The sequence below is a fragment of the Centruroides vittatus genome, unplaced genomic scaffold (genome assembly GCF_030686945.1).
Source record: "Centruroides vittatus isolate TY-2023 unplaced genomic scaffold, ASM3068694v2 scaffold_1015, whole genome shotgun sequence".
Taxonomy (NCBI): Eukaryota; Metazoa; Arthropoda; class Arachnida; order Scorpiones; family Buthidae; genus Centruroides; species Centruroides vittatus.
The window spans coordinates 3,653,224-3,680,637 of NW_027122666.1; the positions used below are offsets into that span (position 1 = coordinate 3,653,224).

General features: G+C 28.4%; 1 protein-coding gene across 1 annotated transcript in view; it reads right to left on the reverse strand.

Moving 5' to 3' along the window:
- The window catches only part of LOC136986284 (uncharacterized), a 76,447-nt gene that overhangs the window by 40,955 nt on the left and 8,078 nt on the right, over positions 1-27,414 (reverse strand). The window contains 17 exon segments of the mRNA XM_067283778.1: positions 8,242-8,405; positions 9,102-9,281; positions 9,364-9,430; positions 9,687-9,809; positions 9,811-9,858; positions 9,939-10,124; positions 10,219-10,348; positions 10,426-10,495; positions 10,591-10,781; positions 11,494-11,579; positions 11,662-11,774; positions 22,461-22,560; positions 24,798-24,958; positions 25,748-25,927; positions 25,989-26,055; positions 26,892-27,062; positions 27,145-27,339. Coding sequence (XP_067139879.1) covers positions 8,242-8,405; positions 9,102-9,281; positions 9,364-9,430; positions 9,687-9,809; positions 9,811-9,858; positions 9,939-10,124; positions 10,219-10,348; positions 10,426-10,495; positions 10,591-10,781; positions 11,494-11,579; positions 11,662-11,774; positions 22,461-22,560; positions 24,798-24,958; positions 25,748-25,927; positions 25,989-26,055; positions 26,892-27,062; positions 27,145-27,339 — 2,232 coding nt within the window.

Below are 27,414 nucleotides of genomic sequence, written 5' to 3' on the forward strand. Positions count from 1 at the left end.
TCGCGTGTTTAACGCTCCGAGAGATGACCGTAGTCCGACGTCACGGTTTGCAGACTTTATCGCAAGATGGCAATACTAGCAACTACGGTGCCGTCTGCATGAGAGCATTAAAAAAGTATGGTAACTTAAAAAGTGTGGTAACTTTTTTATTTTTCGTCTCCGGTCCAAAATTAGGATACCGTTGAACTCGTCTCGGTCCCCTGAGTTCAAATATATAATCACAGTCCTGAAATTCCATAGGGAGTAATCTATAGTACACCCCAACAAATTAAAATTAATTAACAAATAATCAATTACTGACGAACCCCTAGGACCAACAAAAATAAATTCGCCAAACTTGTCCCCAAAACTTCTGCCACTCAAAATATCCAAATTCTTTTGTTCACAGAACTTTAAAAATTTTTTACCGCAATCATTTGAAATTATGTCTTTAGAATATCTTTCAAATTTCTATGAAGAAGAATCCTTCAGAATAGATTTTAGCCATTGCTGTCCACAGAGGCCAATTCTAGAATTACAATCCCCACAAATAATGACTTCCTTATCGCGTATAGTGAGTTCCAATCTTGACAAAATTTCCATCCAAAAATTTTGATGCTAGTAGATGAATACAAAAGTCATGGTCTTCCCATAAATTTTGATATCAATAATTAAGAAGAATTTGTTTTTCAAAACTTTAATAAATCTATAAGTAGCTTTTATAAATAAAAGCCATCCACCCATCAAGCGGCCTCTTCGAGAAACGCGAAATCGGGACATATAAATAAATTCAAATAGACCCGAAATGTCGGTCGACATTAACCTTAAATCTCCATTCCACCACGTCTCCGAGAGAAAAACAAACTCAAATTACTTCATATAAGACCAAAGCGTCTTTGATTTATTCATTATTCCAGCACAGTTCCAAACAAAAAATTCACACCACAAATACGTCAAAATGTACCTACGTTTTCCACCAATTTAACTTTACAGTTCTAACAATACGTTTTACCATCAATCACAACCAGAATTGTTTTAAACACGATTGACTTAACCCCAGCTTTTTTTCTCTTTAGCAAACAGTCTTAATGCTCTTTAATGCCACTCTAACTTGCTCAGGATTGTCATCATTTATCCACATAAATACGCGAACCTTTAAGCCTATTAGCTCTTCCTTTTATGAATAACTTATCTTTATAATCAAAGAACCTACAAAATATGAGTCTCGACCTCTCTGGAGATCGCTTACGAAGTCTAAAAACTCTATCAATACTCACATTCTCCACTTCGAGCGAACGACTAAACAAATCTGTCACCAGTGATTTCGTTATCTCATTATTTTCCTCAAGAGTTTCCTTAACTCCTGAAACTATAATATTATCACATCTACTAAAACATTTAAACTGCAGAAAGTCTTCCGCTTTGTAGCCATAAATCTTACCTGGAAAAATACGAAACTAAGAAATATGCAAAACAGGTTAGCAAGAGGTCACAGTCAATCAACACCAAATTATTATTTGTATAATTAACGTGCAAAATGAAAAATCTAACAAAATACTTTCAAAAAGTAGCAAGATTTTCTCCCAAATCATCGCATTATAAACTTTCAAGTCGAGTCACTGTTAATGAGTTAACACCTAAAAAAAGGAGCCAGTTTTTAGTGGAGAATCCTCCCTTGAAAGATTACAATTTAAAATAGTAATTATGTTTTTAATATGTTAAAAACTGTTCATTCTTTAATCATAAACAGTATCAATAATCGATTTAGGTGGAAGGAATATGTTAAATCGATTAATATCCAGTGCACATGAAGTCACGTAATAAAGATCTATCCCACGCATGCGAGCTTTCGAGAAAGAGAGAAAAACGAATACTAACAAATCGAACTGTTCACCTGTCTCCAGGGGACTAAAGACCAAATTGAAAATATCAACTAAAATAAACAATATTCATGCAATTTATTCATCGCAAGACGAATATTTGAAAAAGAAATTCCGAATTTTATAAAATCTATAAGTTAAAAAACTCTTGGGTATGTTTAAAATTCCGATGTTATTCGTTACTCTTTTTGAGCATGCATTAAGCTTGTGATTTTTTTCATAAGACTTAAGAATATTAAAGCATCAGTGTGATGTTGGTTCTAGATTATCAAAGAATACGGTGCTGATCATTTGTGCGGAGTGGTTTCTCGGTAAGTTAAGAAAACTTTTCTTTCTTCTTCTTCTTCGTGACTGCGTTGGCACGAAATCATCTCTGTTTCAAATGAGTCCCTGCAGGATTAAAGTGCCCAACCAGTCATGCACTCTATTTTCTTATATTAGCTTATGAAATATAGTTGAGGCATTTTCCTGTTGAAGTCTCCAACGAAAATCGCTTTCCCTTTTTGTTTCACTAATTAATTTTAATTCGGAAATAAGCTTAGGCTTCATTTAAAGTCAGAAAATATTCAGTTCAAAACCAATAAGATGCGATGTTATCAAAGTGGAATGTATAACAATACAGAATGCATTATACACAAGAAGGAAAGAAATGAAATCCAGATCATTATATGAATATAATCTATATTACTTGAACTATAACAATGAATTCATACTTTTTATTATATTATTTATTGAAAACTACATTAACAAAATTTGCTTCATATTAAATAAGATATTGCGAGATAATATAATCAGGTGTTTTATCTCATAATTTTTTTTACTACTTCAAATCAAAATAATGTTTTAGTGCCTTAAAGTAGGCACTAAAGCATTATTTTTAAAACTCATTTTGCCCTGTGCCACATTAAAGTGGCTGTTTTCCCATACCCATTATGCATTCGGTTTAGCCCACATTGCGAACATCCGGGTGGTGAGAGACGTGGCCCGACAGATCGCCCACGAAAAGTTTCTTGATTGTCGCAAGGATTCGATCCCGAATTTTCAAGAGCCATGGGTTAACACCTTAATCGTCTTTTTTACACTGCTATAAAGATAAACTAAACGTGAAGTTATGATGCTCAACATTCCTGATAAGTTACACCATTAAATTCTACAGCCACTTTCTAACCGACACTATCGAAATAATGAAATGGAGGCACTATTATCAAAGAGCCACACTAGGTTCAAGCCCTTTTCAGTTGTTAGTAGATATACATATATGCCTGTAGAATTTAATGGCGTAACTTATCAGGAATGTTGGGCATCATAACTTTACGTTTAGTTACTTGATAAAAGTCTATCAAACTATTTTATATTAGTAATAATTTTTAATAATGCTTGATTAATGTACGTTAGTACTGTATTATCAAGCACTTTTGTTTGAAAGTGACTAACGCAGAGTTCGTAAAAAATAAGTGAAAAAAAATATTAAAAAGTAATTTGCGAGCAATTATAAAGTGATTCGAATGGTAAACATAAACGAGCAATTATTCATTGTAACATTGTCAAAATGCTCTCTATTTTAGTGTTTTGCCTCTCTATAACATATTTTCTTGTTAATAATAGAGTCATGCCTGTAATCTATCTAACTACGTTCTCGAGATTAAAGAAGAACAGACAGACAGAAGGATGGGAAAGATGTCAGTGAGAATTTATAGATTTATAATCTTTGAAAATTGCAGCCCAAACAGGTATAATGCATTACGTATTTCAGTCTGTATACTGTTAAAAAAAATAAATTTTCCTGTTTTTTTCTCGTTACATAAATAATATACAACAGCTTTTAAAATTACTTTGCAATATCCTATAGATATCTCCTATTGATCAACGTTGTAGAATTGAATTTATATCTTCTCTGTTGATTAACATGTCAAGCATAACAATATTGTAGCTTGTTACAGTAAACCTGCACTTCAATACCACAACATTTCCAGCAATGTCGTGGTATTACATAACAGAAATCGATAATACATATACCTTTCACGTTATATTTTATTATATTTTGAATATATTAATTAGGAATAGAAAATTTTCATTTAAGATAAATACTAGGTAATTATGCAACTCATTAAGTTTGTTAATAACATATTTAACGACTCTTATTGAATATTTTCAAAGAAAAATCTTTGAAATTTATATGAAATTATCATTAAAAATAATTTATTTTTTGATCATTTCTGGTCAGATGTCTTTCTTTAACATATTCAAGCATGCAGAATAAGCAATTACTCGTATAATTTATTAAATTTCGAATTTTTTAAAATCTTCAAACGCCCCACCGAATAGAAAGAAGTGTTTCTTCTACAAAAGAGAAACCTGACAAGTAAATTGCTTGAAAATAAATTCCAGACTCCACGACGTGTGTCTAATTAATTGTTTACTTGTTTCTCTATTGACGCGGTATTATATTAAAAGGTGTAACTTGCGTGTAATTTAAAAATTCGTCTCTAATGAGTATGTCTATTCTGATTTTATTTATCATTCAAAACAACAGAAAAACTCTTCTTGAAAATAATTAAGAACGTGTAAATTAATTAAAGAATTTTATTTTTTTAAATTCTAAATAACGAATCTTCAAAATTAGGTAATGTTTAATATCTTTTATTTTTGTATATTGATGCCTATTCTCAAAACTGATATTATAACTTTTCTGTTCATAAATGTCATAAACGTAAGTTTATTAAATAACTGCATAAAAATATTCTACATAAACTTAGAAGAAAATCAAAGTTTCCTGGTTATTTACCTCATAGTAATAATGATAGTCAATGAATAGTAATGTGGTCAAACTACATTCCTTCCTATCCATTACTAAAGAATTCCATTAAAGAAAGTTATTAAATAATATTGATCAATTTTTATTTTTACGCAATCAAGAATAATTAACCATTACCATTCAATTTGATTATTCTTAAAACTAGAAAATATATTCTTAAAATATTAATAATTTGGCCATGTTTATTTCAAGCTACTGTGTATCTATACAGGAAAGATAACACTGGGTGCTATTATTAGCACAAATTTCATGTATGGGGCACGATTTTGTTTGAAGCTTTGAACTTTGAAGCTTAATAACACCTGTGTTTTTTGTTCAAAAATTTTTGAAACTTTGTGGGGAGATTTATATATTAGGGGGATTGATGCTATTAAATTTTGGTGGTTAAAGGTCGAGGGAATGGGGAAATAAAGGGGATATGTGTCGTATCTCGAGTAGAGTAAGACTTAATGACGATTTCACTTGTTATTCGCATATACGATGTTTTTTTTTATAAAACTCATCTCTAAAAGTTTTTTGGCATTTTATAATAATTAAAAATATCATTTAAAAAATAATCTATCATAACGTATGGCGTTGCCAAATGTTGCCGGGAATGTTAAGCAACTCGTTACTAGATTTTTTTTATTTATTATTTATTATTTAGGTCTCCTTTATTCAGAATTAATTTTACCACTCTACCTTTGGTGAAATGTGAGGCGAAGCGGTTAGTTAATTATTTTTAAGATTAAAAATAAACTTCTTCTAAGTAATATCAGGATACATTTATATATATATATATATATATATATATATTTAATAAGAGGAAAATACCTGAATAAACCCTCAGGTGATAATAAAAAAACAAAATAATTAACCAAAGGAAATAGCTTCTTAATGAATATTTTATTAAATTTTTATTAAAAATGTTTGTGAATTTCAAGAAAACAAATAATAATTCGCATTTTGCAAGTCAAATCAATTAAAAATTTAAGCTCTTTATCAATTATATAAAAATTTTAATATACAGGGTATAAGGTAAGTCAAAATTCGCTTAACACTCTTATAAAATCGAAATGGTGGGGTTGGAGAAATTTTGGCTTGATAGAAATACTGTATGTTATGCCCAGAGATAATCATCTTTATGTTTCTCAACTGGGCGATCGCCATCTTAAATTTATCATAAAATGTTTAAATGGGATTTAGTAGGAAAGCAGCTTACGTGACATTGCAAATGATTTTAATCGACAATATCCTCGCAGATATCCTGTGTCTAATTTGGCGAAATTGCTGGGAAAATTTCGAAATTTGAAGATTAGTCAGAATCTGAGTGTCACGAGAACTTTTTCCAGATATCAGGATGAACTGGATTTGTTCCACAGGCGTTATAGACATTGCAGCGTTGTTTATCACACCTGGATAAAGAATAAATTAATTAGATTCATTTCTTTATATAGAAAACAAGCGTGCCATTACACTTCTCTCGGAATTATAGCTTCATTCCTATCCCCATTTAAATATTATAAGATGGCGGTCATCCGTATAAAACTTATAAAAATGGTTGTCCTAGGCACATTATGTTTCTATCATGCCAAAATTCTCCTGCCAACTAAGTTCAAATTATAAGGGTGTTAAGTGACATCTGATTCACCCAGTATATATATAATACAATTATATGTAATTAACATTAATGTATAAGGAAACCAAAACATTTAAATATATATATATATATACATTTATCTTATTCGGATACTTCTTTCGTTCAAACATCTAAACAGCTTTTAAAGTAACTTTAATTTTAAAAAATAGTTAAATAGTAATAATATCTGGATCTGGATAATAAATTTTAAATTAAAAATTACTTTTATAGTTTTATAAACAATTAAAACAATTTATTTTGTACATAATTTACATAAAAATATAGTACTTCAGTCTTTTATAAAGGAAATAAAAGTAAATTTTGCAAAGATATACGGCTCATTATTTAAATGAAAAAATGTGAAAACATTTTGTCTTAATTACAGATTAAAAATTAAAAATTAAAGTTGAATGAAAAAGCTTAATACTTTACAGAATTTAAAACATTAAGTACAGAAATTATTCGTTTAATAATTTTAGAAACTTAAAGCATGAAATTATTAAATCACTAAATAAAGAAAGTTTTAATTTCCTTTCTGTAGCATGTAATTCGATATTAACTTCCTATAAGAACATATAAAGAGTAAATGGGAGATAAAAAAAACGAACAAGGCGACTCATCAACCGAGTTATCCAGAAATTTAATGTACAGAAATTTAAGAAAACTTGTTAAATGTCTGTATTATCGGCTGCACAACTTTCTCCTGCTCTTTTTCCACGCCATGTTCCAAAACGATCTCATAGAAACGGTTTCTTGATCGATCACCTTTGATTGACTCTCGTCACGATCACTCGAGCTGATATTTACATCTTCCACCTTATTGCTTTCCAATGTTTGTAATATTAAGTACACGTTAATCAATTTTTTAAATAATAAACATCGTTAACATCAATAAAACTTAGTAAAAATTTGAATATTAAGTTTATATTCTTATAGAAAAAAAAATGCTGAGTGAATAATTGAATACGTCGATCATACCAACAAAGCACAAGAAATCTCAACGAAGTAAACTTATACAAATTATTTTCGAACAGAAAATTAAAAATAATATTTACAGGGGAAAAAACAATAATTTGGCGTTGTAAAAATTACTTATTTCGAAAAAATCTTTTCATTGTTAACTGGAAAATAAAGAAAAATTGCAGCAGATAAAGCGGTGGAGATTGAATGCGGCATTGGTCGTTGTTCGAATTGATAACTCTTAGATCGAGCATATCTTTTAGTTGGTTAGATGACAGCTTATTATGTCTTCGTCAAAAGCAGCTGCCCTGTTGACTGCTCACACACATCTTCATGTGATGACGGTCAGCCTACCAAGCAGGAAATTAAAGAATGTTGACAATGTTCACCCCCAGTACACAAGTAACAATAATAATACCCAAGCGACATGATAAAGATAACTGAGTTTTTTGTTGTAAATTTACATTGATTTTAAATTACATCTTGATATTTTTTCTAAAATAATTGATTTTTGAATAAAAAAGAAAATTTATTAATAAATTCTTAAAATTGTAAAGATCAAAAACAAAATTTTGCATGATAATTAATTATTTTTGAAAATATCATAGACAGGAATATAACAAAATTTTTTATTTTTTTATTTTTTAAATAATTGAAAAAATTATAAGATGGAACTAAAGTACCTTATAATAATAAATATGGCTTTATTGTACATATAAACATAAGTACAGTACAGTATCAATATACAAAAATATAAAACACGCTAAATGATGAAAATATTTTAACATAGTTTAATATAAAAATAAATGGAGTAAATTGCAGAAGTAATAAAGTGTATAAAGATTTTTCGCGGCAAAAATATCACTGCTTATGTCTATCGATCACAATCGATTATTCTCGATCAGTGACGAGACATTTTATTAAAATTGTCGTAAAACAAAATATAACTATATTTATTTATTAAATTTTAACAAACGACATCACATTTATTCCCTGATTCTTTTAGAAATGTTCAACCTTAAGCCATTTTTGGCTCTCATAATCATTTCTCCCGCTAATTGTAATTTATCCCTATGATCCAAGGATTTAAAGGTAAATCTCTTCAGAAGATTAGCCAAAACAGTCTTCTCTTCTAAAAGTGCGAATCTTTGACCTGAAAAAAATTGAATGGGAACGGTTAATAAATCGATAATTGTATAACTGAAAGTTTGTTACAGTGCAATTTACAAATTTCGAAACTGTAAAAATGTTATTGAAGTAGCGAATGTTGTATTTTACTAATTAAATATTGTAATTAAGACACTTACAATTTACATTTTCTCCATTAGTAAATTTGTACGTAAGAGATGAAATTATTGATTTAGTTGTAAATCAAGAATATTTGAATTTATAATATTAAAATTACTGTTAAATGTAACAGAAAACAGTACAGAATTTATGCTCCACATTTCTCAATTTAATACAATAATTCCGAAAAAATTTCATTTAAAAATGGCATTAATGGAATGAGATGACACAGCACAGACCATTTGCCAAAATGGGGTTCTATCTGAAAGAAGTTTTATAGGAAACTAGTCCTTATTTAGAGGTTAGACACGTGAAAAAAACCTGGAAATCCGCACGTGGCCAGCCTGTTGGTGAGGTGTGAACCCGCGACTATATAATAACTTTCCTTCCATGCGGATAGTTATTATATAGTTAATCGAGGCCTCCTGCCCATACGCTTTCCACAACAGGTCTCGACTTTCATCTATATGACACTGATCTCAAGATTAAGTAACGACAGATAGACAGACAGTAGGAATTTATAGGTCAACAATTTTTTCAAATTTCAGTCCAATATACTCACCGATGCAATTTCTAGATCCAGCTGAGAAAGGGACATAAGCGTACGGATGTCTGCCCGCAGTGTTTTCTGGTAGGAACCTATCCGGATCGAATTTCTCAGGTTCGGGAAATACCTTTGGATCTCGATGTAACATATAGTTGAAGAGAATACAGGTTGATCCTTTCGGAAGTGTATGCCCATCTGAACAAGTTATATCAGTTAGAAATACGTAAATTCTTTTGGTATTTTCTGATTTTAAACTAGATTTTTTCGAACAACTTACCGATAGTGACGTCTTCAGCTAAGTCTCTAGAAATCAATGGAACCGAAGGAAATAATCTCAAAGCCTCCTGTAATGTGAAATAAATGAAAGAATATGTAAAATATTTGAAATATATTTTTAATATATTTATTACTGCTAATTTCTATTTGAATAAAAGAATTTTCATAACAATTAACATTTTAAAATCATTTTTTATATAAATTATTAAAAATGATAAAATTTCTGAACAATTACAAAACTTATCTGGTAAATGCAGCCTCTTGCTCATTTATTACAACTATTTCATTCGAAAAATATCTTAAAATAATTATTTATATAATTACCTTAACCACACATTCCAAATATTTTAATTCTCTCAGATCATCAAGAGTCATAGGACGGTCATCGTCTCCCAACACCAAGTCTATTTCTTCTTGTACTCTTTGTTGAATTTCTGGATGATGACCGGAGCAAATACAACGACCAGCTTGTTGCCAATGCGGTTGTATCGTGACCCTGTAGAATATATTTTAAAAATTAATTCAATTTCCACCGTTACAATCAACAGTAATGGGTATATAAAGAACTGTACGTACGGCAAACATAAACGAATCGACTTCTTCTAAGATATCGTCCTCGCTGAGAGTTCCATAATTAATGTGTTGCTTGAGGAGAAGATCTAGAAATGGCTGACGTTTTTTCTTACCGAATTCGTCTTCGTTTTTATCATCTTGACTACTTTCTATCATGCTTAACATTTCCGCTTTTCTTTTTCTTATGACCTAATTTGATTGATAAATAAACTTTTAATAAAATTAAGTCGCCAAACATTTAAATATTAAAATTTTTATCGAATTTTGAAGAAATTCTTCTTACACTTCTAGTGAAATTTTCCAAAATTGCGGCATTTTTCTTAAAAGTTTTGCCTCTTTCCGTTAAATTAAAAAATATAAAGTTATTCCAAATCCAAGGTTTTATGAATCTGTCAGGAAATACTTCTCCAACGCTATTGAGAAAAATATATTTCTGTATTAAGTTATAAAATATAATTTATGTTAACATAAAAAAAATATCCCTACTTACTCGTGCAATGCTCTGATGTATTCACAGTTTGTATTATTTTGTGATCCTAAATGAATACCCATAGCTGTTTCTAATAAAAAATGATATAAAATAATTATGTAGAGCATAAATAATCAAATTCCTTTGCTAAAAATATGGAAAATCGTTGTAAAATTATAAACTAACCACAAATAATATCCAGAGCACATCTAGTAGCTAAAGGAATTATGTCGACCCATTCTTTCATGCACGCTGTGTTTAGTTTCTCTGCGAATATTTTGGCTTGTCCTTCGACAGTAGGTAGAAAATCACCCAAGATACGGAAATGAAATGCCGGAGTCAACATTTTACGTCTCATTTTCCATTTATCTCCGGTGCTTTTGTTAAAAAGATTAATATTAAAAATTATGCAAATTAATAAAAATACATTGGGTCCCATAATCTGGAACCATAGGAGTTACATGTGAGAATAGAGATCAATTCTGTTGATCTTTGCTTATTCTTTTACATGTAAAGCATAGTAAGAAAACACAGTTGTTTTGAAGGTGAGCCTGGCGCGTTTTAGCTTTATCTGACCCAGGAAAATTTGAATTAAAAAACTCCAATGTACAGTGATGACTTTGGACATTTTTTTCAAGGAAAGATTTTGGTGGTGTCTGCACCATAATGGCAATCCAGAGTTCTCCGACATGCGCCGAGTTTAAATTCGATGTTCTTAGTACAATTATGAGTTTATAAAAGATTGGTTTGGGGTCCCAAGTTGGTGAAAGTCCAAGGCAATTGCCCTTTTTCCCCATAGGATAACTTACCACGAGAGATAGGGTTCTTAGCCAGTGTGAAGTAAACCACATGCTGAATCCAGAATTTTCATCAATCACGTATAACAGTCTGGTTGTAGTCCGTTAAACTTTTAGGCAGATTTTCGCTAACCCATCATGAAATTCTTTCCTGTATTCAGCGCCATGTTTTACTTATAAAAGAATAAACAAAGTTCAACATAACTTCTATGACCTTAGACTCACGTGACACCCTATATAGTCTAAAATGTGTTCATAAAAACCTCAAATTAAACTGTTAATGATTAGTTACCTTGTTAAAAGACCAAATTTTAACCATGGAGTAAGAAACGAATAACCAAAATCCTTACTAATGTTAACAGAATTTCCTATAACAGCCTGAAATATTATTGAATAATACATTTTAATTGTTTTCCTATATGATATTAATAAAATAATTTATGCCATAATTCCTACTTACTTCATAAGCCTCTGCTTTATAACATAGATAAAATGGTTTAAATCCTATAAAGAACTTCATAAATTTCTCCTTATTGAAGACACGTGCGAATCCATTACAAGCTTGAAATATCACTAACAGGAAAAAAAAAATTATTGTTAATTAGTTAATTATCGTAAATTTATAAATATATATTTATTTATTTATAAACTTAATTAATATTTATAAGATTTATTTTTATATTTGGAAAAAATAAGAAATTTATTTACGGTTAGGAAGCAAAAAACCTCTTTCTAGTTTCGAAAGTGAAATGATAAATATAATTAGAATGCGTGTCAAGGTTAATATTTTTCTATTTATTATTATAAATGAAGTTAACGAACTCTATGAAAGTAGTTCAAGATTATTATTTTCTAAATTATTTTATTTTATTTTGAAATATTTTATATGAAAAATTATTTTGTCCTGTCCCAGTTAAAAAAATATTTAATGATTTTATAAGTATTGTTTTTATAACAATGATTTTGTTTTCATTTTTTAATGAGAAAAATTATCAAATAATAAAGCAAGAATTAAAAATTTTAAAATTATAAATTATTTAGTTTTTGATATATAACATTTAAAACATAGAGTTTTTTTTTTTTTTTTTTACTTTTCCAGCTGTTTTATAAAACAGAGGGAAAGTATGACGATCGATCAAAAAAATGACCCTCCCATCCCCAAGATTTTTACATTTTTGGACTTTGGACACCTTGAAATGTCGAGAAATGCAAAAAATTCGGGAGACTTCTTTGTTTGTATGGATGTTAGTGTATGTATGTAGGTGAGTGGGTGGTTGGCACGATTTTGTTCAACCCGTTCGAAGCTCCTGTGCTTTTTGTCGAAAATTTCTGAAATTTTGCACGGGGATTTGTATATTAGAGGGATTAATGCTGCTAAAGTTTGGTGATTAAACGTCGATTAGGTGGGAAGATAATGGGGGTCGTGTGTATCTCCAATAGGGTGATAAAATTACAAATGCCAATAACGATTTTACTCGTTATTGGCATTCGTAAATGTTTATAATACCCATCCCTACCCTCAAAATTAAAGTTTTTGCCATTTATAGTAGTTAAAAATATAAAAGTTATTTTTAATAAAATATGATAAGAGATGGCGCCACAAAAATTTTTAATATTGCCGGGAAAGTTAAGCAACTCGTTGTTGATTTATTTTTTTAAAGATTATTCGTTTGAAATTGAACAATTGTGTCACAAATACAGTTTGTGATACAGTTTGAGTTTTGTGCAATCAATTACATATTTTCATAGAAAAATTCTCATTCTGTTATTAAATTTTTTTTGTAAGTAATGTACAATTGTTAAAAAAATTCTTTTTAAAGAAATTATGCCTTTTTTTTAAATAGTGATACAATTTTATTTTATATTTTTCGATGAAAATAAAGTAAATTTAAGTATAGAAAAGAACTAAACATTTAATTATAATCATATGTGAACATGTATAAATTTAAACTTTTGTAAATAAATTTTTTAAAAAAATATTAAATTTTATCCAATTTAGTGTATAAAATTTTAATTAATATCAAAGTGACATAATACTTTTTAATACGGATTTAAAACTTGCGTTAAATAAAATTTAAAAGTATTAAATTTTAATTAAACTTAATCTTTAGATAATTGTTTTTATTAATTGCTTAGTCTCTTTTTTCTGTCATTGTCAATTTTTTTTTTCTTTACTTTCCTGAACCCACGGAAAGGAAAAGGTTAGGAAAGTAATATGCTATCCACCACCAATCAATCCGTGAGTTGATGGGCAGACAACGTGATACTTTCATAACATTTTTCTTTCATTGGCAACTATTTTTCCTTTTTGACGTCATCCGAGTATTCTATTCTCGATTATTTTCTTTATTTTCCATCAAATTTTCTGCAAGAAGTGTAGTAAACCCGTTTGAGTGTCTTAAAAAATGCCCAATTATATACCAATACCTACAATTTCCATTCTATCCAATCCCACGTTTCAACTTTTCCATCTACCCACGATTTAGTATTTAGTTCCAATTTTAATTCTTTTGCAGGGATTTCGGTGTCTAAAAGAGTTCTGCAATAGTCTCCACCGGGTACATTTTTCTGTTATTTTTTAAAAATAAAACTCTTTTCTCTAGAGTAATTTATTTTACATTTTGTTTTTGGGAATTGATTCCTGATTCTTTCCGTCCTCGCATCGTGATAAATTAATGAATATATACAAAGAAATAATTAAAAATTCTGCAAAATGGACAATTGCCTAAGACCTCACCTAGCCAGTTTTTTATAAGAAAAAATCCCTAGAAAATTTCCCCGAAATTAATGTCTAAAGTCAACACATGGGGGGTGGCGTAATTTTCTACTGTGTTTACGTAAATCTTTTCATACTTTTTAACTCTTTAACATGTATAATTCTGATTTAATTTTAATTAAAAACATTAAAATTAAGATCGCATCCTACGGTTGAAAGCGAATTAATGAAGAATTTTGTTTTCATTTCATTACTGAGCCTACCTGACATTGTTATAAAAATTACGTTAATTTAAATTTGAAATATCAAATTTTAATTAAAGTTATAATACTAATCTTTAGATAATTGATTTCTACAATTATCTAAAGATTAGTGGATAAGTATAACTAATTATTTTTCATAATTAGAAATATTTATGTTGAAGATACACCACATACAGTTCGGGTTTATTTCTTATCCTCTTGAGCCGGATAATTGAGATATCATTTCCCCTAAAAAATATAATAGAATATTCTACTATATAGTCTATATTTATCTTAAAACACGTCATACTTACAGACAGTCGGATCTATCCCTTTGCATCCACTGATGAAGTTTAAATATACGTAGGTCAATTCTAGAGGAGTATATGAAAAACCTGGAAGATTTCTTAAATGCTTTACACTTTTCCGCCATCTTAAATACAGAAGAATTGTGTATACAGTTATCGACAGAAGAGGTATGAGCCACCAAATCGTCGATACTCTATTATTAGCTATATTGAAAATAACATTCTGCCCTCCATCCATTGTTAAACAATACAATTTCTAGAATTTCGACTTCACAAATGATATTTAAACGTGCTACTTGCTGTTTAAATACGCTGAATGTCGCAAGGACGCTTATTGTTGGAGTGGTTACGCTTATTTTTTTTCCATTTTTACTCTCACCTTGACTTCCTTGTCCAACGAGCATCTACTTCATTTTCACCATGAACTGATATTTTCGCTATAAATTTAGTAAAATCTTACGTGTGTTTACTTATATACTGAACAAAAATAAATTCGTTTTTTTATGATTTACTATAATTAAATTCTCTTTAATTTTATGTATCGTTTTAATTAATTTATTTTTACGATTTCTTTTTTATATTAAATTTTATTATTTATAGTGTTTTCAGACGGGAAAATTTTATATTACGACAACTTTCAAAAGGAAAATTTTACATAAAAATATTTTTAAAATTAGTTATTTTAATTTTTTAAGTAAGGAAAAATTAAAATTTATAATTGATTATAATCTCAGTTATGCTTAAAATACAGAAAAAAAGCACATTATAAGGCAACACAACACATGGGCAATCTGCCAAGAGATAATTTCTCATAGAAAGACTTAAACATCTGTAGGTTTATTCTGATTCATTCATATATTCTCGAAAATAATATTAACTATAAAAATATATTAATACAGTTAATCATTAACATCATCATTCTTTCCAGAGTATCAATCTTTCTCCTCGTCTACGTTGTTTGCAATTGAAAATTTCAAATACAATTATTAATCTTTATTAATTAAATTATTCATAACTTGTGAAATAATGCACAAATTCTAAAGATTTTTACACATTTTGGTATACCTTTTTGTTCGATTTAGGTCATATTTTCGAAACTATTTTGTGATATTTTAAGATAATCCTTCATAAGAGTCAAGGTTACATTCTTTTAACTCTCAATAATATTTATCTACCGGCACTTCTACATGAACATTGTTTTTAAGTGTCATCAAGTGTCAAAAAATTACTTCATAAAATCTATTAATATACTTTATAATAGTTTAAACATAAAAAAGAATGTTCGTTTGTTACTCACTAGGACCCTGCGAAAAATATACGCCCGGACATCCCACCTTTCCCTGATTTCAACACCTATTAACTAATTAATTATGGCTAATTAATCAGTAATCATCTTATAACTGCTGTGAAACATTCATTTAAAGATGCAGAAACGTTTTCGTTGATAGAAAGTATGAGAATTTTAGTACAAATCCTGTGATCAATCTACACCAAAATTCTCATATTCTTTAGGACATTACTGAAAATAGAGACTACCATAAAGTACGGACACCCCTGATTTTATCCCCTATTAACTTCTAAACCCTATCTGCACCAAATTTTTCATACTTTCAAGGACTGGATACGATAATATATACTCTACATACACAGGAGATATCAGCGGAATGGACCTAAATGATTTAAAAAAAAGTAGATTATATAAACACAAACTTTATAATAATATTTAAAAACTTTTTAATGTAATAAATTTTTAATTGAATATTAGAAACGTAAATAGGATTTAGATTAATTCCATAAAAATTTAAATCCTGTTACATTGAGGGAAAAAATATGCATGTTAATAATATCTGCAGTAGTAAAAAGCTAGATTATAAAGAGATTTTCTTCGTCTAAGGTTATTATCCACATGTTATTTATTATACAAGCAGTTCTAATGGTATTTATCGATAGTCGAACTAGTTCGATATCAGTCTCTAAACACATGCTGATAACGCAATATGGGATAATAATTTATCATTAATTAAATTTTCATTACGTTATATCAATACTTACTTCGTTATTAATGGCAAAAAAGGTCGACTTTTTTCTAAATTTTAATGCTTTTTTTAATGCTGAAGTTTTATTTTTTCCGGTACTCGAGATAAAAATTCAATTAAAAAATATTATGTAAACGTCAAATTCAAGAAATTTTAAAGATTTTTTTTAAATTATAAACTCAGACTTTTATAAAAAAAAGGGGGGGAAATAGAATTTATGTCAGTAGTGTGACGCAATACGTGAGACTAGTGTTTTCTGTTCCGCCGTCACGTGTTTCCAACCTAAATTTTAAATAAAGTATTATATTTTTTCGTATACAAAATTGAAAATTTATTATTATTTTCTAAAGTAAGCGTTAGAATCAGGTTAAATAGTTAAGCTGTAATTTCCTTTTTTATATATTTTTTCCCCACATTTTTAATCTTTCCCAATTATAAGTTAAGATAATCGAGGTTGATACGTTAATTCTAGTGACGTATTTAAGAAATATGACGTTGGAAAGAGGACTTTTTTTGCCTTCTTAGCCTCAGGGATATTCGGGTTTTATAAATTACACATTAATAAAATTAATGAAGTTTCAATTTACATTTTTTTGCGGCTTGAACTTATTAGAAATAATCGTTAAACATTAACTTAAAAAAGTCACATTTAATCAAAATAATTTATTTTTATGCACATTTTTCGGTATAAATCCTTGTTATTGTTATTTATTTTTTGCTTTTATTTGTTTCCCTGTAAATTTCTTGTATAGAAATGTACAGGGAATATTCATAAAGGTTCTTTACATTTCATAGCAAAGTAATAACGTTCTAAGACTCATAAGTTCATAAAAAATACTAAATTACAGTAAAAGTGACGTCACAATTCGTCCTTTTTCACACTTGGAAATTGGATAATTTAGATAAAAAGGAACTGATCTTTATTTTCAAGGACTCGTCCGCTTGAATATGCAATGCCGGATTGCTCACTAGGCCTTTGAGGCATATGCATAGAAATCCCGAGACTTAGGGACACGAAATTGAAAAAAGTAAGCAATTTTACCATCATAATTTATAAATATTTCTAATTTACACTTTAAATTAGAAGTTATTAATTTAAGATGTCGTAAAATTATGTAAAGGGTTCCAATATTCTATGCTTGGGGGCCCTGTAAGGTCTTAATCCTCCACTGACAAAATTAAAAATTTCCCCTCTCGCTAGTGATAGGTAGGACAATTTAGAAATTATAATTAATTAAAACTCTAAGACGATAATTAGAATTAAAAATCACAAGTTTAGAAAAACTTTCTTCACAATTCGCTCCTTTCTGGCTGTGAGAAGATTACATAGCTTCTGTTTTCAGGGTTGAAAGAAGGGACGAATAGTGTTTCTACTAAAATAGTGAATTTTAATTGTATTTATCGTCTTGGAGTTTTAATTAATTACGTCTTAATTATATAAAAATGGTAAGTGTAACTAATTATTTTTATATTTTCTGAATTGAGAACGTTCATAACTAACCACACTGCATTAAAATCCAACGCTTCTAAAAGTTATAAACACTAAAAACAAGAGATTACTGTTTAAAAATATACTTATTTTTTGCGAATCGAAGCTTGTTCTGTCCCAATTTAAGTGTATTAATTTTCATGGAAATCAAGAATTCGACCTGCACGTCATTAAATATCTAACATGGATATAAAGATGTAAAGCCTTCGGGCTTTGTCTGTCATTGATAATGTAGTAAAATTAACTCTCAGAAACCATTATAGAAGCAGGAAAGCACGCTCTGGCCTTCCTGAAGCAGAAAGGAGGTCGGAACTTAGTGGAATTGGCTCGATACAATCCTGACGTCGAACAAAGCTTGCAGATAACAGCCTATCTGCAACTTGATTATCTTACGCTTCATTTGTTTTCATCAAATTTATCTTTCAATCGTTGTAACCTAGACGAATATCGAATGTCGGATATTGATATTAAATAGAAAATTACATTTGCCTCAGAATGAATGTGTTAAAATATAATTTTTAAAATCCCAATATTTCGTTCATCTGATCTAAAATTTTATCTATTTTATTTTTTATTAATAAAAAATAGATGCACACGGCTACTTATGTGCTTTTATTTTCCTGGTTGTGTTATACAGTATATAACAGAGGATAAGTATGACAATTGATCGAAAAATGACCCCCAAAATTTTTACATTTTTGCACTCAGGGAACCTCGAAATGTCGAGAAATTTAAAAAAATTTGGGAGTTTCTCTGTATGTAAGGATGTTAATGTATGTGTATAGAGGGGTGGGCGGTGGAACGATTTTGTTCACCCTGTTTGAAGCTTAATAACGCCTTTGCTTTTTCTCGAAATTTTCTGAAATTTTACAGGGAAATTTGTGCATTAAGGAGATTGACGTTATTAAATTTTGGTGATTAAACGTCGAGGGGGTGGGAAGATAATGGGGTCGTGTGTATCTCGAGTAGAGTCGGACTTAATGAAGATTTTATTCGTTATTAGCATTTACAATTAGTTTTATAAAACCCATCCCTACCCTCAAAATTAAGCTTTTTGCCATTTTATAATAATTAAAATTATAAAAAGTTTTTAATAAAACATCATAACAGATGGTGCCACCAAATGTTGCCGGGAAAGTTAAGCAACTTTTTTAAATTGCACGCAGCTACTTGTGTAAACTTTTTGTAAATGAGCACATTTTTCTTAATGAGGAATTACACTTATTACTTTTAAAACAGACCCAAATTTAATTTTAAAAATAAAATATACATAATTCTTTATCACTTGCTTGTCTTGTATCTAATTAATACAATGAATTTCATTTTTATTGCACAAATAATGCTTTGATTTATGTTTATAAGCGGGTCATGTAACATAAATTTCAAAATTGGTATTTCTAAATTTCGTACTTAATGTATTATACTTATTTTTCTTAATTTTATGACTTCTTTTCTTTAAAAACTGGATTTTTTATTATTTTTAAACCATATATAGGGATGAAAAAGTAGGTATAGTGTTTTTATAATGGAAATAAACATGCAGATGACTACAAAGTTATGATATTAAGTAGCTTTGTTGTCACGATGACATACAAATTACTATTAATTACAATCTCTTGCACATTACTGTCGTCTAGTTTCTATACTCAATCACGCTTTAGCACAGAGTTCTTATTGTCATCAGTTTCTTGGCATGCTTCTCTTATAAATCGAATCATGTCATCAATAGTGTGTGACCAATCAATAATAAAAGATATAAAATAAATAATCAAGATATCTGTGCCACGTTTCTTAGACTCACAACTGAACATTTACTTTTTTACCCATCCCGTATATCAGATCATAACAGTTAAAGGTGTACCCTAATTAATAAAATTAATATGAATATTCTTTATTTTTAACTGAAACATAACTTCAGATAAAAAAGAAAAAATAGCATAATTTATCTTATAGTATGCAATCATTTAGTAAATAAATAATTATTTATACAGTCAAACCTCTAAACAACGGCCACTGATGAGAACACAAAAAGTGGTCGTTGTTTAGAGGTTATTTTGCATGGAGTTTTGTTTAGAAAACAAACAATGTCTCTGAAAAAATGGCCGTTGTTTATAGGTGACCATTTTTGAAGGTTCAGCTGTAAGAAATATTTTAAAATAATTTATTATTATAATTTATATAAATGTATTTTTCTTCTAATTTATTAATTTATTCAAGTAAAGAATATCGTAAAAAGCCACTTTGTTGTATTTAAATAATTAAATAAGTGATTAAACAAGATTAGAATAAGTTTCGTTTATATTTAAAGAGCATTAAATAATTTATGCATGGGATTTGCCAGAAAATTTGTTCATTAAACAATTGATATAGATCACTAAACACCTGATAATTACCTGCAATGAAGGCAGAAAGAAACTTAATATATATTACAATCTCACAGGAGGATTATACGGATTTGAAGATTAACTAAATCTCCATCACACACCATTAGCCTAACATAGGACTTCAAATGTCTTACAGCTTACCAGCATTGCATTTTCACAAGATTTTTCGATTTAAATTCAGTAAATAAATGCAGATCATTTTAAAATAGAATATAATGGCGGTAAACGAGTACTTAATCAAGTTTTCTAAGCTTTTCAAGATCAAATTATCGATTTATTGTAGACTTAAATAGTAACCAATCACCTGATTTAATGTTAGATAACATGTCCTTGTTTGTTAATAAATCAATATTAAACTTAACTAAATCAAAGAACTTTCGTGTTTACTATAACTTCATATATAAATTAAAAGATATTTAAATTAATTCATGAATTTTGATAATAGCAACTGATTTATAATTGACCCAAGTGAGATATGTACAGTACTTGGCTGGCATTTGGCCAACAATGTTACATTCAGATGAGTTTTTAACGGTTTTCCTACATAATTTTAGATGTATTACTTAATATTTTATCTATGTATATAGATATGAGACAATTTATACTGTAAAATTGTTAAAACTTTAAATTTAATTATTTACTTTTATTAATACATATAAAACTTTTATTTACATGAGTTCTATGCACTATACAGTGTATAGAATTCTGTTAACTGTATTAAAAATCTGTAAATAATTATTGGGAATTTCTGTAGAAAAATAATGGGTTAAATGGGTTGGATGGGAATTATGTATATGGGGTGACAATATAATATAATAAAATAATACAAAAGAAAATTCGTTGCATTTGAGACATTTTTTACTCAAATGCAACGAATTTTCTTTTATATTTTTTAAATTAATGCACACTAGACTGCTTTATCTATTCATAATTCATTCTGATACAAAGAAATTTACGTAAAATATTAAAATTTTGCATAAACCTTTAAACAAATAGAACATATATGAAATTTTTATTATTTACGTGACACAATCGACGTTATTAAAATTTTATCAACGAAACTAAATTCTTAATCTTATTTAAGACATTTTCTTCTTAAAAAACAACAGTTTATTTAAAAATCTAAGTTCATACGTTAATATTTTTTTTAAATGTCTGGCTGTCACTCTATATTGCGAGAAGTTAACATCGTGTAATGGTTAATTAATATTGTTTCTTCATGCGTAAATATTCTAGTGTATTTTTTTTAATTAGTCACTTAAAATAGTAATAATAAAGTTTTATTTTCTTTAATTAAACTTTTTATTGTCAATGTATAATTATATTAATAATATAATGTACAGTACATATTTGAAATGGTACACAATGCGAAGGGCTGGATGCAGTGGCGACATCTGTTAGAGAATAATAAATTTATAAAGTACATAAATACAGTAAATTTAAGCAATTGCACGTTTAATTACGAAAAAAAAATTCAGTTTTTATAAATAATTTTTTATGCACTTTCTCATGCTGGTTATAATTAAATAACAATAATAACAATAACGTAAAAATGTAAATAAATTTTATAATTATTATTTTAATCTTAAACAGGGACGTCGAGAGGAGGCAGGAGATTTTTCCTCTAACCCATAAAAACCTTAGGTGTTAGAAGTGGTACTACCCTTATAAATTAATACTAATTAAAATCTTTAAAGCTGCTTTTTTGTTAATAGAGAAACATTCTACGAATTTCATTTGTTCGAAAAAGTGGCAAAAGACTCGCTTTATTCCACTCCCCATACAATGTCTCAACGGCTCTGGTCTTAAAATATTAATATCGTTATTTATGAAATAGAACGCCTTCTATAATTTAATATTTTAAATACACTTGATTATGTATAAAAAGGTATAGGCACATTATTATAATTCATAAAGATATCCCATCTTCTTATAACCTGACATTAAAAGTTCATATATATGTCAATATTATTTAAGCGCCGATTTATAAACTTAATAATAAAATTAGGTGAATCATAAAGTTTAATATATATTAATTATAATATTATATATCTATAAACATAAATATACAGTATATTACTTACTGACATAAGCAGCAAGCGTGTTACTGCTTTTCATGTTCTTTAAGAAATATTCATTACCAAAAATTGCAATTAGATGCACATTAAAACTACCTATATATATCTGTTTAATATTTTAATATATTTATTTATATGTATAATGTTAAATATACATATATATTTAAACGATTAAATGGTTGCAACAGAAGAAAATAATTGATAGTTTGCGAAAAGAGAAGCAAATTCATGTCGCTTCGCTTCTAAATTAATAAAAAGTGTGGAAAATTTACATAAAGCACCAAAAATATCAAAGAATAGAAAGCCCTAATTTGAAATGAAAATATTATTTAACAAATTCATGGCGGAGAAGGTTAAAACATAACTCAATAGGTTTGGGGGATCCGGAATCTAATTTGAACAAGCGACCACATGTTGGGCCACGTTCCTGACTACCTGATCCTCATTGTGATGCTGGACACCGATGAGTATAAATAAAGTGTCCTTTCTTGCCCATAGAGCATAGTAAAAAACGAGTAAAATAATTTTTTTAAATAAAGAAATAAATTATACCCATTTTATCACGTCATTAATGCTATGCTTTTAATGAATAGATGCGACATGAAACGATATGTAATTTTAAATGAAATAATTATAAAAACAGAAATTTACTCTCTTATAAAATATATAAAATCTTTATTGAATTGTATCTTACTTTAACAAGATTTCGATCAATAAGAAATGAACTAGTAGACTTTATTCTTCGAGTGAATTGACTAATTTAAAAGGAAAACAAATTAATCTTTTTTTCCTTTTTTCTAGAAATAGAAACATCGGATTAAAAGAATTCTAGATAATTAAGGAGTATTCTATAGAAGAGAATCAAAGCCTCTTTCTATTGACAAAGAATTGGATTCTCGAAAAGAAATTCCAGAAGACTCTTCAAAACCTGTTACACTTCAGATGAATCCAATTGTATTTATTTACTTTAAAAAATATTTAATTAGTAAATTATAAATTTAATTTAGAAACAAAAGTAGTTTTTATGTTTAAAAAAAAATATTGAAAAAATTGTTTACAACGAAACTTTTAATAACGCTTAATTCTTAAAAATAACACTGATTTTGCTTTGTTACGTATGTCAAAACGTTTCAGCATAAATTAAAATTATGAAAAATTTTAAAATTTTAAAGGGTGAAAGCGTCATACAGTCAAATCTTTAAACAATGGCCACTGATGTAAAGATTTTTAAAAATCCAGTAATGAGTTGCTTAACTTTCCAGACAACATTTAAAACTGCGTGTGGCGTCATCTGTTACGCTATATTATTTTTAAAAAATTTTTATATTTTTAATTATTATAAAATGGCGAAACGCTTAATTTTGAGGATGAAGATGTGTTAAAAAATTATAAATAAGAATAAGGAGTGAAATCGTAATTAAGTCCTACCTTACTCAAGATACGACACACGACCCCCTTTTATTTCCTCACCCCGTCGATCTTTAAACACCAGAATTTAATAGCATCAATTCTCCTAATACACAAATCATCCTGCAAAATTTCTGAAATTCTCGACAAAAAACACAGGAGTTATTAAGCTTCAAAGACGGTAAACGAAATCGCCTCCCACACATAAATTATTCCCTAATTTTGTTGCATTTCTTGACATTTCAAGGTTTCTTGTGTTCAAAAATTTTAAAGTCTTCGGGGGTCATTTTTTGACCGATCTCCTTATTTTCCCTCTGTTATATATAATAGCCGGTAAAGTAAAAAAAGTCCTAAAAATTGGCCACTGTTGAAGGTTCAACTATATATTACATTTTAAAACAGAAATTGCTTCAATATTCAATCGTGTTTAAGTATGTATATAACTTATTAACTGTTTCGTGCCTTTACAACTACTAATTATTAAATAATCTTTTTATTAAACATCTATTAAACATGAAAATATATTATATAAAATATTTTCAAAACGGAAACAAAATACTTTCAATAAAATTATGAATTATTCTTGAGTACAACGCGTTAGAAACAGACAAAAATACAGCAGAGTAACACATAGGCTATAAATATTTTCATACCTTTAATTAAAGCCATTTACGTTATAAACCATAATGGTTTACTTACAATAAAAATACGCTAATGTACACATAAATTCACTTGTAGTTGATAAATCACGTAATGAAAATAATAATAATAATAATAATAATAATAAAAACATTAAAATAATGTTATGATATTTATTAATTAAGTTACAGATTTGATATATGAAAATTCATTTTTACGTGACTTATATATTGGCATTCAATCTCTCGTCACGGTTGCAAAGAAAAGGGAAAATTATGATAAATGATCAGATTGTCATCTCTGTCGGCATGTTAACTTCACTCTGATACCATTAGCGGACCTCAAGACCATTTCTGCTGTCAACTGAAGCTTGTCGCGTTGATCGAGTGAATGCAAATTGTAATGAAGCAGTATATTAGCCAATACTAATTTCTCTTCCAGTAAAGCGAATTTTTGTCCTGAAACATTATTTATATCTGTCATTACTTTATAAAAACTGCTAGTAAAATTTGTCTTCGAAATTACTTAATTATATTAATTGTTTAAGAAAAAATAAAAAAATTTATAAGTGAATTTAAGTTTAAATTTGTAATAAAAGTAACTTTATTTGTGAAACTATTTTATTTTAAAATCGATCATTTTTGTGAATAAGATTAAATTCTCTCAATTGCATAGTAAACAAATGGAAATTTTATGTTAAATTTGTTAATTTTTAGAAGATAAATCAATTATTCAATTTCTTACAATAATAAAAAAAAACCATCTATTTCTACATAATTAAATTCAGCACGTGTTTACAATGAAATTTACATAATATAGCACGTGTTTAGAATGAAGTTTACATAATTCAGCACGTGTGTGCAACGAAATTGATTATTTTTATATGAATATGCAGAATTATGTATATGAAATATACATATTGCCCCACGTGTTTACCGTGAAATTGATTAATTTTTGTGTGAAATAATAAAATAATCTATTTCTTTATAGAAAATGAATCAGTTTCATAATAAACACGTGATAAATTTATATAGAAGTGATTATTTAAAAAACTGGATTATTCTGTAAAAAAATTTGATAAATTTGTAAAAATTCATAAATAAATAATTGTTATTGATCTTTAAATTTATCAATTTTAAATAATACCCGACGTCTTTATAATTATTTAAATTAAACAGAAAATTTTGTAAACTCCATATATAAATATAATTTCTTTTTTGAAATTTATGCAGATGTTTTATGCATACCAATGCAATTCCTTGGTCCGGCAGAAAATGGAATGTATGCATATGGATGGCGTCCAACTGCATTTTCGGATAAGAATCTATCTGGATCGAAGATTTCCGGATTTGGAAAGATTTCCGAATCTCGATGCAGCATGAAAGTAAAGAGAAGGCAGCTGGTTCCTTGGGGAATTTTGTATCCTTCTGTAATAGCTTTGTTGTAAGAGAGCTGTAATTAAATGTTAGAAAAGAAAAGCAGACTTACTGACGACTACGTCTTCTTGCAATTCCCTGCCTATATAAGGAAGTGAAGGATATAATCGCTGACTTTCCTAAAAAAAAAAAAAATAAAATAATTATTCAAATATAAATTGCAATTTTTATAAAATAAGCACTGTTTAATATTCAAATTCAAGTAAATTTATCAAGTTTTTTAATCGTATCTAAAAATTATCTTGTATACACATTGTCGTCGAGAGAGGGAGATGGGGAGTTTTCTCTTGATTAGAGAAAATTTAGAGGATCACAGTGGATACTAACCCTATAAATTAATGTTAGTTTTATTAACAAAAAGTGAAATTGTTTAAGACTGCTTTTTATTAATAAAGAAACATTCTACGTATTTCCTTTGTTCAGAATAACGTGGCAAAAGAGGCCCAGTAGAGAATTAGATGGGCTTCCTCTACTCCAGATCTCGTAAAAGCTCTCGATGACCTTATGTATGTAGAGGAAATATAGAAACTCTACATTGAGAATTCCAGTAAATTATGAGGTTTTTGACTATTTTTTAAAATGTTCTGTATTTATCTGAATGTTTCTTATTCAGGTTTAGTTTTTATTCGTAGACGGCAACGGGAAACATGGGCGAACTGCCGAGGGAGAATGCCTCCAGAGAAGACTTTGTGGAAAACTGACCCCAATTTAAGTGAAAAATCCAGAAAACTCCATTTGGCCAGCTCATTGGCAAGGCGCGAATCCACGATTAACTTCAGTGGTTTTATTTGCTCGGTCACTGGTGGGCACTACCAGTATTCAGCGTTTAGATAGCATAATTTTACAGAAAAGAAAATTTGTAGAAAATAAAATATCATTTCTATTAAAAAATATAAAATTAAAATAATAAAATTTTAAGGAAAATTTAAATTAGCAATGTATATTACTCGATAACCTTTAAAACGCATTCCATATATTTCATCTCTTTTAAATCTTCAATGGTAAATTCTCTATTCTCATCACCAAAGATCGAATCGATTTCGTCTTGAAGTTTTTTCTGGACTGTTGGATATAATCCTATTAAATATAATGCCCAACTCATTCCAACAGCAGTGGTATCGTGCCCCTAGAAAATATTAAGTTTTTGTTAAATTTATATCAAAAAATCCCTTACTAAACCTAATTAAACTTTATATCAATATACTTACTGCAAACATGAAGGTATCGACTTCTTCTCTAATATTGTCTTCAGTGAAACTGGAATCGCTCAAATGCTGATACAGTAACAAATCTAAAAATGCCCTTCTTCGTCTAGTGCCAAACTTATTGTTGTCGAGTGATTCTTCCATCTCTCTACCTGTTTTTAACTGCTGTAAAAGCTCATTTTTCCGTTTTCTGATTACCTGTATCATTGAATATCAAATAATTGCACCGTATAAATTTATTTATTTTTTTAGAAAATGGGCATTAAATTTAAA